The sequence below is a fragment of the Palaemon carinicauda genome, chromosome 44 (genome assembly GCF_036898095.1).
Source record: "Palaemon carinicauda isolate YSFRI2023 chromosome 44, ASM3689809v2, whole genome shotgun sequence".
In the NCBI taxonomy this organism is placed as follows: Eukaryota; Metazoa; Arthropoda; class Malacostraca; order Decapoda; family Palaemonidae; genus Palaemon; species Palaemon carinicauda.
In genome coordinates, this window is record NC_090768.1 from 45962951 (window position 1) to 45981165 (window position 18215).

The following is an 18215-nucleotide window of genomic DNA, read 5'->3' on the forward strand; positions in this document are numbered from 1 at the left end:
TGTGGGTTGATACAATTTAATGCGCTCATGTTGATATTAAAATAGAGATATGATATATGAAAAAATGAAACCTACAGTCCTCTTGCTTAGCAACTGACTACACATGTCGTTTCGCAAAAGACAATAGTATTATCGTCATGCCCATACAAACGACTGATGGAAAAGGGTGTCTTAAGTTACGTAGCATAGCGACGTTTTCCCCCTGCTCAAAAGTGTGACTTTCGCCCCTATAGAATGTATTGCTTCCAGCTCTCGGACAGGGTCTCAGCTGACAAGAAAGGAGGCTAATTGGAGAAGGTTTGCGTAAGGATCCCAACGCAGAAGGTGGCACCGACAATAGGGACAATGGGTTGATTTCGGATTTCACAAGAACTGAAAACAAGTCAGACGTGAGAGGAAAATTTATGTCCTTTATTGTAGACTCGAGATTTGGCTTGTATATTCTAAAAATATTTTGCGAGCTTAAAATAATTTATTTTCTAGTTTCTCTTAGAATCAACTGAAGTTAATCCATAAAATTCATTTTAATACAAAATAAAATCCTTATCCATGTGCAGACATAAATACACATACACAGATGCATATGTACGATTACTTACTATATATTGCATCACTATGAAATATATCGATAAAATCATATTTCTTTTATACATAGTCCGCACATTAATTAGTTTTTGAAATTTTTTTCACAATCTGATAAGAAAAATAAATCAACATAAGTGAAAAATAAAACCAAGAAAATTCCATGTATTATGCTAGTTTTTTTAAATTTTGTCCGAATCTTTGTGAAATATTCGATTATGTTTAGATACGAACAGGACTAACTTCCTGCAAATAAAAAAGGTAGGTAGTGTTTCGCTTATGTGATATCAGATTAAAGATCTGATGTTTGCTAAGAAGATATAGTTATCACAATGAAAAGGAGCACGATGAACAAGAGCAAGATAACACTTAATATCTGAAATTATGATTTTGTGTCATGTGGGCAAGAGCTGGGCCGGGAAGGTCATTCTATACTCAGAAGCAAATCTCCTAGAGGTTAGTTTGCTAACCTCAAACTTATTTTTTCATCCTAATAATAGTAAGCGATGAGTTGCTCATACAAATTTAACGCTACATTCACCCATAACAATGGATGACACGTTGAAGAAACTCCTACTGTACTTGTTCATCAAAATCATTATTTACAAAACCATGGCTTGCACTGGCAAATCCTTCACTCCTCTGCATCTCAAAATTTTCCAAGTGCACAAACATGTACAGTAGAATAAATGGCCATTCTTTTATCACCGATTATTATGTAACTTCCTATATTCTATTCGTACCCCTTTTTCTGTTTTTTATGCATACAAAGAAGCATGCTGACACTTCCTTGCAGGAGGGAAGGTAGCAAATTTTTCTTCAAGCAGATACCTAACGTGAAAGATAGCTGGTTCAAGTTGGATTCCCATAACGATAATAACTTGAGAGCTACTTACTACCCGAAGCACTTGAATAAATTGTATAAAACATGCGCCAATGAAAGGCTTTTATCTTATGAGTTGATACTTGAATCCATATCCTTATTTTATCATTATCGTAAAGAGCTAAATATGCACCTAGATAGAGTGAATGTATAGTCACATTTCATTTCGTAAGATCAAATCACCAGCTGTAATATACTGCACAGACGTAAGTTATATAGCATTGTGGAAAAAGGTTATTTATTCAATGTTGTATAAGTTATAATTATACCAGTTTAATAAGTTGTTATACCTAAATCATTCTAATCAATCAGAACGTCTACGAGCTCTCGGTGCAATTATATAATGTTCCTATCAAATCTATCGCGATTGTCATATTTCTCAAATTTATCTATTATGCAAACTGCGTTTAGATAAAAATACCTTTAAAAATCAATGGCAATTTGCATCAAAATATATGCAAATCTTTTAGAATTTACGTAATTCTAGAATTTGCTTACGACTCATACTTTTTTTCATTTTCAGTATCCACTGGTGCCCAAATTACCTGTACCACCTCTCGGCCACACCCTCTCATGGTACCTCACCCACATGAAACCAGTTCTAAGCCAAGAAGAATATCAGGAAACGACAAAGATCGTAGAAGAGTTCGGAAAACCAGGAGGATTTGGCGAGAAAATTCAAGAAGAATTGATCAAGAGACACGACTCAATGGATAACTGGGTATGTATGACTACTTTCAATTTTTCTTTCAGTACATCCATAATCTATGCATCTTGTGTTTATCTTTATATATAGAGTTTTCGATATAACACATTAACTGTTTTAGAGCATGGGCTACATTTTACAACTTCTCTTTTTCTTTACATGATCTGCTTTAAAATGTCCATGAACATTTTTTACTAAGAATAACTAAACTTTTAAAATATGGAAACCCATTCTAGTGTTTTTTTTTTTTTTTTTTTTTTGAAATGAAAAAAAAAATAAGGCTTGAATTTAAACCAACGACTGAATAATTGGCAAAATTCTATATGTAAAATTTTGAGGAAAATTCTCGAATGATCATTATCCTAAATATGAGCCTGTAAAATCATTTGATGTCAAATATTGTAGAATTGTTAAAAGCAACATAATCAAGGCTTTTGGTACGCTTAAAAATGTACGAAAAATATTATTTTTAATTGCAGGACATTTGAATATAACATCGTACTGAACATACAGTACATATTTTCCTGAAGTGCAGATAATTTCCGACAGCGTATTAGAAGAGTAGCTTGAAATAGGTTGCATGTGATAAAATTAATCATTATATGTTGGTGAAAATAGACGGGGAAATAAACATCCCAAAACAAGAAGAGGATTAAAATCATAAATCAAATATTGAAATAATATGCTATGATCCTAATCTTATCAAAAACCCAATTAAAAACTATATCTACAATCCATTCACAAGAAACAACTGCTATACAGTTGTAGAAATTACTCGAGAAATAAAATATTGCTAACGATTAGCGCCACAAATATCTAACTGTGTTAGTCACTCCCCCGAGTAGATTCATTAATAAAAGCTTTCGACGCAAAAAAAAAAAAAAAAAAAAAAAAAATATATATATATATATATATATATATATATATATATATATATATATATATATATATATATATATATATATATATATATATATATGTGTGTGTGTGTGTGTGTGTGTATATATATATAAAATAAATAAATAAATAAATAAATTCGTATAAAACGAAACCAAATATATCAAGAAAACCAAGCTTTGATTATAGCTAAGAAATTTATGTCCTTAATTTATCATGAAATGCTAGGTTAAATTGTACTTCCCTTAAATCTAATAAATAATAAATTCAATTTCGCCTTTTACCTCGAAATTAATTCAGATCTAGTCATTGACAAGTATCATAACTCATTCAGATGAAAAGGAAAAACTACTTCCTGAATTGATTCCAACTACAGAATGCTATGCGGTCAACGCGCGCGTACACACACACACACACACACACATATATATATATATATATAAATATATATATATATATATATATATATATATATATATATATATATATATATATACATATATATATATATATATATATATATATATGTATATATATATGTGTGTGTGTGTGTATATATATATATATATATATATATATATATATATATATATATATATATATATATATATATATATATATATATAACTTTCCTCTTCTATAAAGTATCAGAAAACTACCTAGCTTTCAAGAATATATGCACCGAAATGTAATATTCATCGAAAGTTCTTGGGAAAATTAAAAGACCATGACATATCTTCTTAATTGAAGTAAAAACTGATAGTGAAACTAAGATTCGCATGTAAAGAAATACTTTTTTTTTTCAATTGAGTTTCGCGGTCTGATTTATAACTATTCACTGATTAAAGGCTCCCTAGATCATCATCATTGTCAACATTAGTGCTATAAATAATGAAAAATTATAAAATATGTTAAGATTCGTTACAGCGTGAATAGAGAAGTCATACATAAATTATGAAACGATATTTATCTCGACCTATTCCACAAAAAAAAAGCATTTACCACAACTTGAAAGTGCCCCTATTTAACAAACAGATTAGGAAGGTCAGTACACAATCAGTTCACAGCTGGAATAAAACTTCTTGCAACACGGTGCATTTAGCTTTATGATTAAGGCAAGAATTAAGTAACGACTTACAACTACCTACTGGGTAGTATGGTAGTGGGAGATCTGAATGCTGGAGATAGGTCAGAATTATGAGAAAAAAAAAAAAATACACATATAACTAACTAAACGGCGGTGCCAAATATTCATATGCAGATCAGAGACAGCAAATTTTTGTTCAACAAATCAAAATAAGTCATCAGCCGAAACCCAGACAAGACAATATTTAAAACATGGTAGAATTTTAAGAATTAAACCAATTCCTCAGGGTATATATATATATATATATATATATATATATATATATATATATATATATATATATATATATATATATATATATATATATATATATATATATATATATATATATATATATATATATATATATATATATAAACACCGTTTTTAGTCCCCTCCAAAAAAAAAAAAAAGGCCTTAGACCTGTTAATTCATGTCTGAGGTTTGGCCAGTTTCCATCACCACGATAGCCAGTGCGCTAGTGCAGATTAGTGATAGGGGGAGATTTTGGTCTGATCGCTCACAGCAAACCAACCTATTATGGATGGCCCTGACCAGTAAAATTTTGATGATCATTCCGATACACAAACCCTTTCACCATGATAAGGTATTCCCACTCAAAAGGGGATATCATATATATATATATATATATATATATATATATATATATATATATATATATATATATATATATACACACACACACACACACACACATATATATATATATATATATATATATATATATATATATATATATATATATATATATATGCATCTGCATCTGAGCATCACGTTTTCCTGTGATTTTTACGCATATATATATATATATATATATATATATATATATATATATATATATATATATATATATATATATATATAATATTATATGTATATATACATACATACATACATACATACATACATACATACATATACATACATACATACATTAACACACACACATATATATATACACACACACACACATATATATATATATATATATATATATATATATATATATATATATATATATATATATATATATATATGCATCTGCATCTGAGCATCACGTTTTCCTGTGATTTTTACGCATATATATATATATATATATATATATATATATATATATATATATATATATATATACACATACATATACATACATACATACATTAACACACACACACACACACACACACATATATATATATATATATATATATATATATATATATATATATATATATATATATATATATATATATATGCCTGCGTGCAAACTGATAACATTCCCCACCTAAAAATAACTTTTTGATGATTATTATCCGGTCTTATCTTGTCGACAACGTTTCCATGCTTCTGCTGCAGGATGAACTAGTTTTCTATCATTTCCTGCTTCAGTTAACTGCGTAGGGGTAATCCTCACCGATAAAAATTACGGTAATTTCTTCACAAACTTTTCATCTATCTATAATCAAGATCTTCAGCAGGATGTAGGTAAACAACAATAAAGGAGATTCCATGATTTGATCCATCAAACAAATAAGAGATTAGTCCTCCACCAATAAAGTAGAGTGGGGGTGACTTATCTTTTAAAAATATTCTTGTGGGAATTTGAGTACTCCTCACTTGCCAAAAAATATGTAGAAAAGTATACCTATCCTTTTGAGGAATAATCTTGACTTAAGGATATTGAATCCCGGAACTAAAAGTACGTATCTTTTTTTTCCATTTCGCATTAGTTTTAAATTCAAGATGAAGTGGAGTTTAAACCCATTTGGTAATTACATCATGTATAACGCTGAGAGTGGTTCTCAGGGTTCTGGGTCACATTTTCCATTGCGATAACAGGTTTCCTCAATTCTTTTTCCATTTAGTAAATCAATATTCTACACTATTTTATTCAGTTATACTTTTCCAGTTGTAATCATTAACGAAAAGTGTGAACCTTGATATATTGCTGTGAAGACCAAAAGCGCAAATAAGTGCCACTGAAAGACATGTAACAAACTCCTCACAACACTGAAAACATTGTTGACCTGCCCCAGAAAAAATTGGGACAATCCTAGTTAATGTGGCTTGATGGTTACCATACGCACTTCCTGAGCCCCTGTAGCTAATACATTACATTTAGTAACAACTCTGACACCCGACCATATGAAGTGTTGCTTTGAGTCATGGATTGGTTTCCTTGGTCATCATTGTACGTCTCCATAAGAGCATCAATCTGAACCTTGCTATCAGGTACTATCTAGTAATACCCGAATATTTCAAAATATGTTGTCAACTTGCATGAAATGAGAGTCCTCAAATGCTACCCAAGCATCGTCTTAACATAAAGTTATCACATTATTCAGAAGTACATTTTTTTAAATGTTGCTGATGGTGTATTTCGTTTTATGCATACTTCATGTAAATAGAACATTAATTTCCTGTTAGGCGGTCCTCCCCTCCCTGAAATTTCTCCCTTAGAGCCTTCCTATACGAGAATCACTAGAGTAGATGATTGTTATTGAGACAAGGTAAGGTTTTCTGCTATCTCGTTGCTGATAATCAACAAATCCAAAATGCTAAATTATTAACAAGTGATTATCTATCGTGTTATGTACCAGAATTCTACAGCTTCCAATAGGATATCAAATATAATAAAAATTCGTTTTGTTTCACTTTAGAAAACTTGCAATTCTACTCTAAAAGAGTAGTGTGTGCAATTACAACAGTAAACTTGGATACATCAAACATATTACATAAGCAATTTACGAAACGCATATTTCGTTATTAAAACATAATCAAAATAGCCCAAAAATATGAACTATGAGGAAATCCCTTGAGTAATTGGTACCCAACCTATTTTCCCATCAAAAATACAGTATTACAAAATATTTTTTTTCCAGAATCTTAAACCGCAGAGAAATCATACTACAGCAAGAAAGTACATCTGGTGTCTACTGATTACTTTAATATTATATTCGAATTACATCACTAAACCTCTTAGGAATCTCTTAAAGTTTCAAGTCATAGCCTAACTCACATAAAAGCATATCTACTAAAGCTAAGCAAATCATTACTTTAACTGCATGTAGTTGACGTTCTCGGACTTATCAATATTGTATTTTTGATAATCCTACTTTTGAGATAGGAAATCGAATATGAAACTAATAGAATTTATTTTTTTACACATCAGCCAAAACGGGACAAGATCAAGGTTCCAGATGTTAATTTAACAAAACTTATAGTAATATTGGGTACTTCTGATTCTCCTATTAAATTTGTTTTTAAAAGTACCTATTGACAATATGTTGCATGTTTCATGGGGCGTAAATTGAAGAAATTATTGTCATTGTTCAAAGCAAGTCAAATATCAAAATAATTTTCCCTGCGAACTAATTGCAAGAGCATAAGATTTACACAAAGATTACAGGAAACCATCAACGTTAGCCATATGTACAGTGAATCTAAATACATCAGTAAAAACAAACACCGACAACATCTGACCATAACCATAAAGGAGTTTGAAATAACGAAGAAGAAAAAGGCAGAGTTACTTATTGATCCCAGCTCCTCACCTGTTCCTCCTTCTACACCTAAAATTTCTTGTTACGTTCTACTGTACCTACTCACCACTTGCCCCCCGCCACTCTACCTTTCTCATGTAGCACACACCTCCCACAACGGACCCTCCAGCACGAATATAATGAAACTGGCCCTTAACCCACGTACTGTCTATAGATTTATTGAGCCACATCCAGCAGCGACAACTGTGTCTCTGTCTATCACTTGAATAGAGGTGATTCTTTTAAATGATCCATTCTTAGCCTTACTGACATTTTGAATGATTAAAGAAGGTAAAGGTTATTTTCTTTAGCTTGTTTTCGATTTTATAGCGTTCTTTACCTCTGCAGGTGCGGACATGTTATAATCTGTATCTGTTTTATGTAAGTTTGAATAACAATAGGAATTATCTTCGCTACTTTGGTTTAACTATTAATAGATCAATATAGTGCTTTGTGCAAGATATATATACTCTAGGTACCAGAACCTTGCATTATATATGTACACTTTCTCATAATTATCCAGTTTATATTTAAATATTCAAAAAATTTCATTTCCATCTTATTCATATATCCAACATCCATTAAAAAAATGTTCCCAGTGCATGTTATTCGTAATATATTATTTTGGATTTTATTTTTTTTTTCTTATTTAATGGTAAAAATACTATATTTTAGATATCCAATTAGAAATGCTTAAACCTGCAACATTGAAACTACCTTTAACACAATTACCTTCTCCAGCACTTATGCTTTATTTCCTGCGTCGTAACCATTGTTTAACAAAAAAAAAAAAAATAAATAAATAAATAAATAAATAAATAAATAAAAAAATAAATAAATTTATTTATGAACAGTTCATGTCCAAAGTCAAGATATCTAAGAGCAGGACGCGCAAAGAATTAAAACTCGAGGATTATGTCTCTGTTCAAAAATTTCATTAAAGTAAATGGCAGGCTTAGAAAATATATTAGCAGGCTAAGCGGCCAACGAGGTAAACTTTAAATGGAGGGGTGGAACTTTCAAGTATATTAAAGTAAGAGGAGGTTTCGAAAAAATAACATGACATGACTCTTCTTGAGGCGCCAAGAGGTATTAGGAACTTTTTCGATTATCCAAAGTTCAAAATAGTAATTTTCTTGAAAATCATATTTAGAGAAAGAAATACATTTTGCACCACACTAAGTTATTGTTTATCCTTCCAAACGTAAATCTTACATTTTTCATGAGAGGATGTAAGGAGAAAATATAAAAGAACCAAATTCTAAACTGCTAAGATATCTTGAAGTGTCTACATTCTTCAGGAGACGGTATATTAGTTCCTTCCTTTCCTTTTTCCGTTAAGTTATGCTTAACCACCTTTTTATGTAAAGAAAACTAAAACGATTTTGCTAAAATGAATGCCATTTATCCAATCATCATCTATTACTGTCCTGAGAAAGAAAAAATCAAGTACAATTATTTCAAATCCTATACTATTCCATGTAATTTTTTCGTTTGTTTTAGATTAAGCTACCATTGTGCTGGCTCAGGCTCTAGCTCCTAGGGCCGCTCTTAAAATGTCAAGTACTTCAAACACAGAAAGGGTATTATATAAATCACAACAGATTTAGAGGTAGGACTACAAACAATGCCACGTACATGTACACAAGCGAAGCACAACATGCCTTCCAAGTTCCAAAAGCATTTTAATTTTACTTATTACTTTCAAAACTGTAAAACTTCTACTTACGGTACAATACCCTGATTCCCAAAGAATGAAAAGATGAAGCATAAAGTTAATACAAATAAAATAAGGATCAGATATATGATGCAGCCACCTATTCTCACCATTAAAGTCACTAACTTGCTCTTCCATCTTATACAAAACAGTTTTTCTCAACCATTTATCTTTCCCAAATAATTATTTAAAACCTCTTATATGGAATAATTTACTCCCAACAATCATACCTTTCCTCTAAAGACTTAAACAAGACTCACTTCATTCTCATCTACTCCCAAAACTACATACCTTTCAACATCCATCTCATTAAATTAACCTTCCATAAGACAGGTGTACATTGACGTTGTTAATGATCTTAAAATATTTCATATTTTTATTCATTAATTCTCATTACATATTTCATTTGTTATTTCTTTATTTCCGTTGCTCACTGGGCTGCTTTCCCTGCTGGATACCTTGTGGTTGTAGCATTCTGCTTTTCAAACTAGGATTGTAGCTTGGCTGGTAATAATAACAATAATAGTAATGACAATAATATAAAGCATCTCCGTGAGGAAAGGAAATAAGAAATGAAATAAAGGTGAGAAGTAATTAATAAAAAAATGAAGTGTTGTAAGATCAGTAGCAACGTTGAAATGGATCTGTCTTATATAAACTATGAAAAGGGACTAATATAAACCTGTTCAACAGAGAACTGAGGAAGTTTCATAAATTCAAGGGTCCTATTAAGATAATTTCACAATTATGTCACAGCGGGGATATGACTTCTGGAATACTGTCTAGTATTGAGCCTGATGATAGAAATGGCAAGAATGTTAGTATTAGCTGTATACCTAGTATTACGTGCAGCATGCTACAGTCTCGGAAGATTTAAATGCAAAGAATGGCTAGAAGTGTGAAAAATCTTATTCAACATGCACAAAGAACTAACCGAACGGCAGTACCAGTTAATAAATATCCAGATCCTACAAATTGAGATGAAACACAACAGCTGAAGAGGAGAATACTTGGAACAAGGTAGTATGAAAGAACTACAATAATTATTTCAAATAGTTTGATCTGCAATCATTTTCAAAAGGCTCCCTCAATAAGCCATTTTTGTACAATTGTAAAAGAATCGTATCCAATATATATATATATATATATATATATATATATATATATATATATATATATATATATATATATATTTATATATATATATATATATATATATATATATATATATATATATATATATAGAAATATATATATCTATCTATATATATAGATATATATATATATATATATATAGATATATAGATATATATATATATATATAATATATATATATATATATATATATATATATATATATATATATATATATACATATCTATATAGATATACATACATAATATATATACAGTATAATATATATGTATTATATACATATATATATATATATATATATATATATATATATACATATATATATATCTATATATACATATAATATATATATACATATATATATATATATATATATATATATATATATATATATATATATATATATATATATATATATATATATACACACACACACATATATCAACACTAAGATGACGAAGACAACAACCACTGCCTTCGATAGGTAATCTATATTTCCTTCATGTCTTTTTCTATATTCCATGGCTATAGTCCAAGATGTTGAATAAAATAAACGTCAACAAATATTGCATTATGGAGACAAGAATTCGTATAAATGCATAGCATGCCCCTTTATTAGCAAAAGATTTAAATTCACAATTCATAATTTTACTTACCTATAATAAAGTAAGCCTGATGATACATGAAGATGTGGACACTAGGATGATCTTCTCAGCTGTGTACTATCCCAGGTCTTGGTAATATCATCATGCCTCTGGCAGGAAACTCGTCGCATATTATCTGCTACACTCGGAAAGACTTTTAAAGTCCCCTCGAGGCTCATAGACCTTGATTAATCGCTTATTTTAATCCCGAGACGGACATCTCATTGCTCTCTTACGAAGTCATTGCTCTTAGATTGCACTGGAAGACGTTGGTAGGACAGAAACCTAAGGAAGAAGAGAATATGGATTTTCTTCAGTAAATCATATTTTCTGTAGGAACTAAAGATTTAAAATACATGTACATGGAGATAAATTCATTCCTATTCCAGGAGATATATACCCATTGAAAAAAAAATACTAAAAAGGCATTTAATGACATGTTTTGGACTAGCCTAAATTACACTAGTATTTTTCTAAAAGCTTCATTATAATAACAGAGTTAAAAGCACAGCCTAGATCATAAAAAAAAATGTTAAAACTGAAAATTGACGCATTTTTCAACATAAATACACCAATTTTCCATAAAAAAGCATAAGCAAATTAATAGTGTACTCATGGCAAAAAAAAAAAAAAACGACCTATGTAGCTCTAAATTAATTTCGAGAAAGATGTTAAAAACAGATCAGCACAGCCATTTGAAAAGAAATACCTTAGGGTATTACACGCCAATATTTGTCTTCAAATGTATTGTAATAGTAACAATGGAAGAAAATGGTAACAAAATTTACGGATATGTAAAGCTATTTCATATAAATTATAATTGCAGGCTTATAACTGGTGGCTGGATGACATGTACATGAACATTCCACTACCTCTTCCAGTCAACAGTAACCCAGGGATGGTCTTCCCACATCAAAAATTCACCTCAACGACCGATATCATCAACTTCGCTGCAAAGTTGGTTACAGCGGCAGTTGACATGAAAGAGAGGATTGAAGCGTAAGTATGAATGGGAAATTAATTCTTATTCTGGAACGATGTGTGAATCATTTCTACACCGAATGCTATCACAGGCCACTTACACTAACGTTCTGAATAGGATCCAGACATACTTTAGATGTAAAGATGAATGTATTTTACATATCTTGTATATATATATATATATATATATATATATATATATATATATATATATATATATATATATATATATATATACATATATATATATATATATATATATATATATATATATATATATATATATATATACTGTATATATATATATATATATATATATATATATATATATATATATATATACTGTGTGTGTATATATATATATATATATATATATATATATATATATATATATATATATATATATATATATATATATGTATATATATATGTGTGTGTGTGTGTGTGTGTGTGTGTTTTGTATGTATTACACACACACACTATATATATATATATATATATATATATATATATATATATATATATATATATATATATATATATATATATATATATAAGTGCGTGTGTGTGTGTATATATACATTCAATTTAATGAAAGGCTAATGGAGAAGGCTGGATTACTTTCTGATAATCAGGAAGTACTATTTTTACTAATCTTAAGAGGCATTCCATAAAGAATCTGTAACCTTAGAAGGTGAAAAACACAAGTGTTTTATATAAAAGAAAGACTGAAAATCACAACACGTAGTCTTATTTGCAGCTTACTATAAAAAAAGAAAAAACATCAAATATCTGCAAATTAAACGAGTCCTCAGGACCCATAAATAAACAATTCAATGAAATATGTAACTACCACAGCTGAATTCAGACAACTAAAAGAACGGTTGTACACTGAGAAATAAAACTCACGTATGTTTCAATTTCTATCAGGTACTAAAAACTAACAAAAAACACCAAAATACCAAGATCTACACAACTTGTTTTACATCATTATAGTATGTAGCACTCCAAATTCTGTGGGAGGAAATTTTCTGTTCAGGAGAGAAAAAGAGAGAGTACATAAAAAACGGAAGAAAATTGGGCATTGATATGTGGCAGAAATACACTTGCTTGGAAAAAAAAGTACCATCCTCAAACTAACTTTAATGAGCCTGATACCAATTCAAATGAAACTTGTTTAGTTCTATGTCCTTAAATATTACTTTGACCTATTTCACTAGTTAGATGCTTCAAAACTAAAAGATTTGGTAGATTCAAGATTAAGGGTTATGAGATATGACAAATTCTAACCCTCCACCCCCCCACCAAATAACTGGCATATACTACTGAGAAAATTTAACACTCTTTAGGATCAATCAATCTTGAGGAAATGTTTTCATTTTTCATATTACCATATTTAGAGTTGTGTTCTCTTGTTTTGTCTTCAGCTGCTCACTCTCATGTCAATTTGTTGGGAAAAAAATTTGCAGTATATTAAATTCCTGATCTAGATATTAATCTTTAGTACAGTCGTTCAATTAGTTCTTTGTGCCTGTTACATAAGCTCATTTACAATTCTAACCATCCTTTGCATTTAGATCTTTCCAGACTGTGCTATTTTGTGCGTGGTACAAGGTATGCAGTTAATTCTAAGTCTTACCTTCTACGTTACAAAGTTGAATATTATACAAGTATTTTGGAAGTTTTTTTCCATCTGTAACCAGATTGTTTAATGATCTTCCTAATCTGGGGGTTGAATCGATGGAACTTCTGAAGTTCAAACTTGTTGCAAATGCTTTTCTGTTGCCTTATCTAGCACATCTTATTATACTGTATATTGTATAATATAACGTGTCATGTTAAAATTTCGAGACAAATAAGTTAATTTAGAAAATAAAAATCGATATACCATTGCTCACGCAGTAAAAACTTTCGATTTGCAAGGCTTCTGGCCAGTGGACAATATTTTGTAATAAAACGTGAAGCCTTTTTTATTGTGTCAATCTATGTTTTTATAGATAAGATATGCTTTTGAATTCAATGTCTCTTTATTGAAAAATGTTCACATACCTTGTCTCATTTTTTCATACACTGCAGTTTTCTTTTTTTTTAATCTTATACTTCCCAAATATACATAACCAAAATGTTAACGTTTAAAATATCAAACATACAATGAAGGATAAAGTGATGTGTAAATACAATTATATGTACAGTCATAAAAACATTGGCAATAAAACATTTTTAAGCAATTAAATAAAATTTCCATCAAATGAGGCTGTTTTCAACCTTTTTTTGTCCATATTTTCTGCTTTAAATGAGTTAGTGGTATATGAATACACCAAACACAATTAAGGCAAGGCAGAAGTACCTGATCCTATAGCCTCATTTAGGATTGCACTAATGATGACCCTAAGCCAATCATGGATTTTGTTACGCATGATCTCTGTACTTATGAGGGAAAGAGCCAATTTCATGCCTACAAAGATAGTCCCTAAATTTCCAGTTTCTTACCTTTCCTTAATGCACACAGTATATCATTCATCAATCTGACCATAAAGTTCAGTGGTGACCCTACAACTTGGTATAAATATGTAAACGGAATAGCATGACGAATAGATAAAACTGCTATTTTTCGTACACCATGTTCTCATTACCATTTGATGGTTCGGTCATACAATAAGAGACCTAGTGCAAAATCAGATAACTTAATAAAATTTTGGACCTCTAACATTTACACTATTAAAAAGGACATGTGGATTCGATATCCGGCTAGTGTTACCTCAAGGCTTTCCATCTTTCAGATGTGTGCACAATCAGCTCCCATGCCACCCGTTCACTGTATGTGTCGAATAAGAATGTCACCCTAAGACCCTGACATTAACCAACACCTGCCCTTCCAGACAATAGCAAAACTGTGACTGAACACCGATCATACCGAAAAAAGTAATCCTCACCAACGCTGAAATTATAGCATTCTCAAAGGGGTAAATTAAGTGAAAGAGCAAAAGAATAATGTTATCTCTTCCCCTGAGTTTGATATTCCTAATAAAGCCGCAAAACTGCAAAAGCTTGTAATATCATGATTTGCTTATATATTTCCAAAGCTGACACTTCTCCTTAGACCACTTTACACACCTGTTTCTATCAAGCCTATAAACTTGTCGTACCAAAGCCAAACCCATGTGGTTGTATTTATATGCATGGTTCTACTAATCTATTCATTGATGAATACTTTATATGAATGCTGATAATCCTTAGATTGCCCAGCAGGTTTTTGTTCGAATATTTTCCTTTGTGATAAACGCAAGTCTTTCATGTAAAGCCCTCAATCTCACTAGCACTAAAGATTTTTCCTACGAGTGTTATTTTCTTACTCTTTTGCTTGTGCTACTTTCCTATGATGTTTTCTTTTATAGATGCACATGTACATAAACATAAAAAATAATTACTGTTTCCATAAAATGCATGCATTTTATACGAAAAAACAAAACACTTGTCATTTCTACGGAATGATAATCAATCGTAAATAAAAGACAATCAACAGCAATAAAAAAAACCAATCCTTAATTTTATGGCTCTATTTCTGAGCCGAAATACCTATGCAAAAGCAATGTCACGGAAAGAAAATTAATTCTATATGAGAATCATAACACAAACTCGCGAGATATGCTTTTCATTGACAACGATCCATTCTCAACTGCTGCATGTGCATTTCTATTAAAGACAGTGGTGGAAAATCATGTGTATTTTTTTCTTTTGAACTTCATGACTACCATCAATTTGTGCATATTAGCGTAATCCAAAAAATCGTGTCTAGTGCAAGCATTGCAAAAATAGGTAAAACTGGTTCACTTTTCTATTAAATACCAAAACTATTTTATGTTTAATTCTGTTACCCGAGTAAGCAAAAACAGCTATTCTGAAAAAGAAAAAAAAAACCAGGGCAACTGAAATTAGCGGTTTATGTTTGAAATTTACGAGCTTATTCTTATTACAGAGGGGACCTCGATGTTGATCGATGTAGTGCGCGAGAGCGTTACCAACCCATGTGCATGGCCCAGTACAACAGAGTGTTTACATCATACCGAAGACCTGCTATACCAAAGGACAAACTGGTGTCTGTGGCAGAACAGCAAAAGGATTCACAACATATCATAGTCACGTACAAGAACCACGTAAGGAGTTCTTGCGTTGGTATTTCTTTTCTGATTACCTGTAGTTTCTAATTTTCTGAAAGTTCATCCATCCTTACTTATTTTTCTTGTATTAATCTTTTGATGATTTGTGCGTCAAAACAATGCTTCATCTAGTCAACTTAAGGCCTAAAATATTCGAAGTAAAATCTGTACTATAGCCTACTTGTTGACCATTGCACATTACTTACGATTTGAGAGTTTTCCAGTAAATTATGCTTTATAAATTCAATATTACGATTAGTGTTAGTTTTAAATATATATATAGTCTATGAACTGTTTATTTCCAACACCGCTTAATATCTTGGGCAACATATTCTTATAGTCGCATCACTCACAAACGCTAGGCGAGTAAAGACAGTTGTGTTATCTAATACACACCTAAAGGAAATACTAATACAAATAGAAATCAACGAATAACTACGTGTTAATGAGAGGATCGGTTAGTTAAGGAAGACAATTTAATATGTAAGGCTGTAGCACATTGGGTCTAGTTTTTATAAGACTCAATTGACTTGTTTGGTAGTACCATTGCATTTCCTTAAAGATTCTGGGTTCCATCAAGACATTAATTTATAGCTTCAACACTATTCGTTACTTTGTATCGACGGTACACTTAATATTAAACACTTATTAATTAGAAAAAACTAGGAAATTCAGTTGTTATTTTTACGATGAGGAATATTTTTATGATTTATACTTTCCACAAATATATGGTTTCACGTTAACTCTTGGTCAGCCTATTGTTTTTAGAACTATAACATCCAAACAGCTGAAAGTTTGTGTTTAATATTGTATACCTCAAAATAATTCTACCGTTTTCTTTGCTTTTCTAATACGTTTTCTTTCATGTTTGCATCGATAACTCAGGATGATTAAAAATGTTCTCTCTCTCTCTCTCTCTCTCTCTCTCTCTCTCTCTCTCTCTCTCTCTCTCTCTCTCTCTCTCTCTCTCTCTCTCCCCTACCATGCGATGCGGAAGGATTTTAAAAGAAGTATTTCTCAAATGAATAATGTTCTACTACCAACCTCAAATCATGAGTTGTGTATTACAAATAAGAGAAAGGCTACTACATCTGTATATTTCCTAACAGAATTTATCATATGCATGGGGGTTTTTATAAGGGAAAACAAGACATTTCTCGTTTAAACATTAAAGTAAGCTAAAGCTTAAAGAAACGAGAATAGACAGAAACATCACACAGGCTAAAATAAAAAAGCACAAAGGCATGGATGAAGAAAGCCATTTCAAGGGTATAACTAAATTATGTATATTAAAGATTAATAAATGAATGAAACAAAAGATAATTAATACAATGGATAAAAAAATCAATAAATAATGAGGTAAAAATCTGTGATGAATAGAAAATTAGATCTTATCTATAAAACATATGTTTCTCAAAAAAGATAAAATCCTAAAAACATGAATTCTGAGTTCGATAAAAGGTCAGTAAAATTGTTCACATCAAAACATAAAACTTGCTCACTTTTAAAAACTTTACAGTCACTGAAAATACGTTACAGTTGAAAAAAATCCGGTCACTGAAAATACGTTACAGTTAAAAAATACAGTAACACTTATTGCACCTGGAAACTGCTTCATGATGCCTCAGTTTTGTGTGACCTATACGCAACCTTGTTAAAATAACTTAACTCCTCCTTTTCTATTTGTAGTGGAGATTCCCATAGTGAAACAATTGACCTTATTCATTTTAACTTATCTTTAGTAGATCTGTTATTCTACTGAGAACCTAGCCACTGAGGGGGGCAAGCCAGCCTAAACTTGGTG

The 18215-nt window shown here is 30.5% G+C and overlaps 1 protein-coding gene across 7 annotated transcripts in view; it reads left to right on the plus strand.

The window, feature by feature from the left end:
* The window catches only part of ChAT (Choline acetyltransferase), a 210215-nt gene that overhangs the window by 161752 nt on the left and 30248 nt on the right, over window positions 1-18215 (plus strand). For all 7 annotated transcript variants that reach the window (XM_068366877.1, XM_068366880.1, XM_068366882.1 and 4 more), the window contains 3 exons: window positions 1989-2186; window positions 12100-12272; window positions 16231-16408. In XM_068366877.1, the coding sequence (XP_068222978.1) occupies window positions 1989-2186; window positions 12100-12272; window positions 16231-16408 (549 nt within the window). The remainder of the gene's footprint in view (window positions 1-1988; window positions 2187-12099; window positions 12273-16230; window positions 16409-18215) is intronic.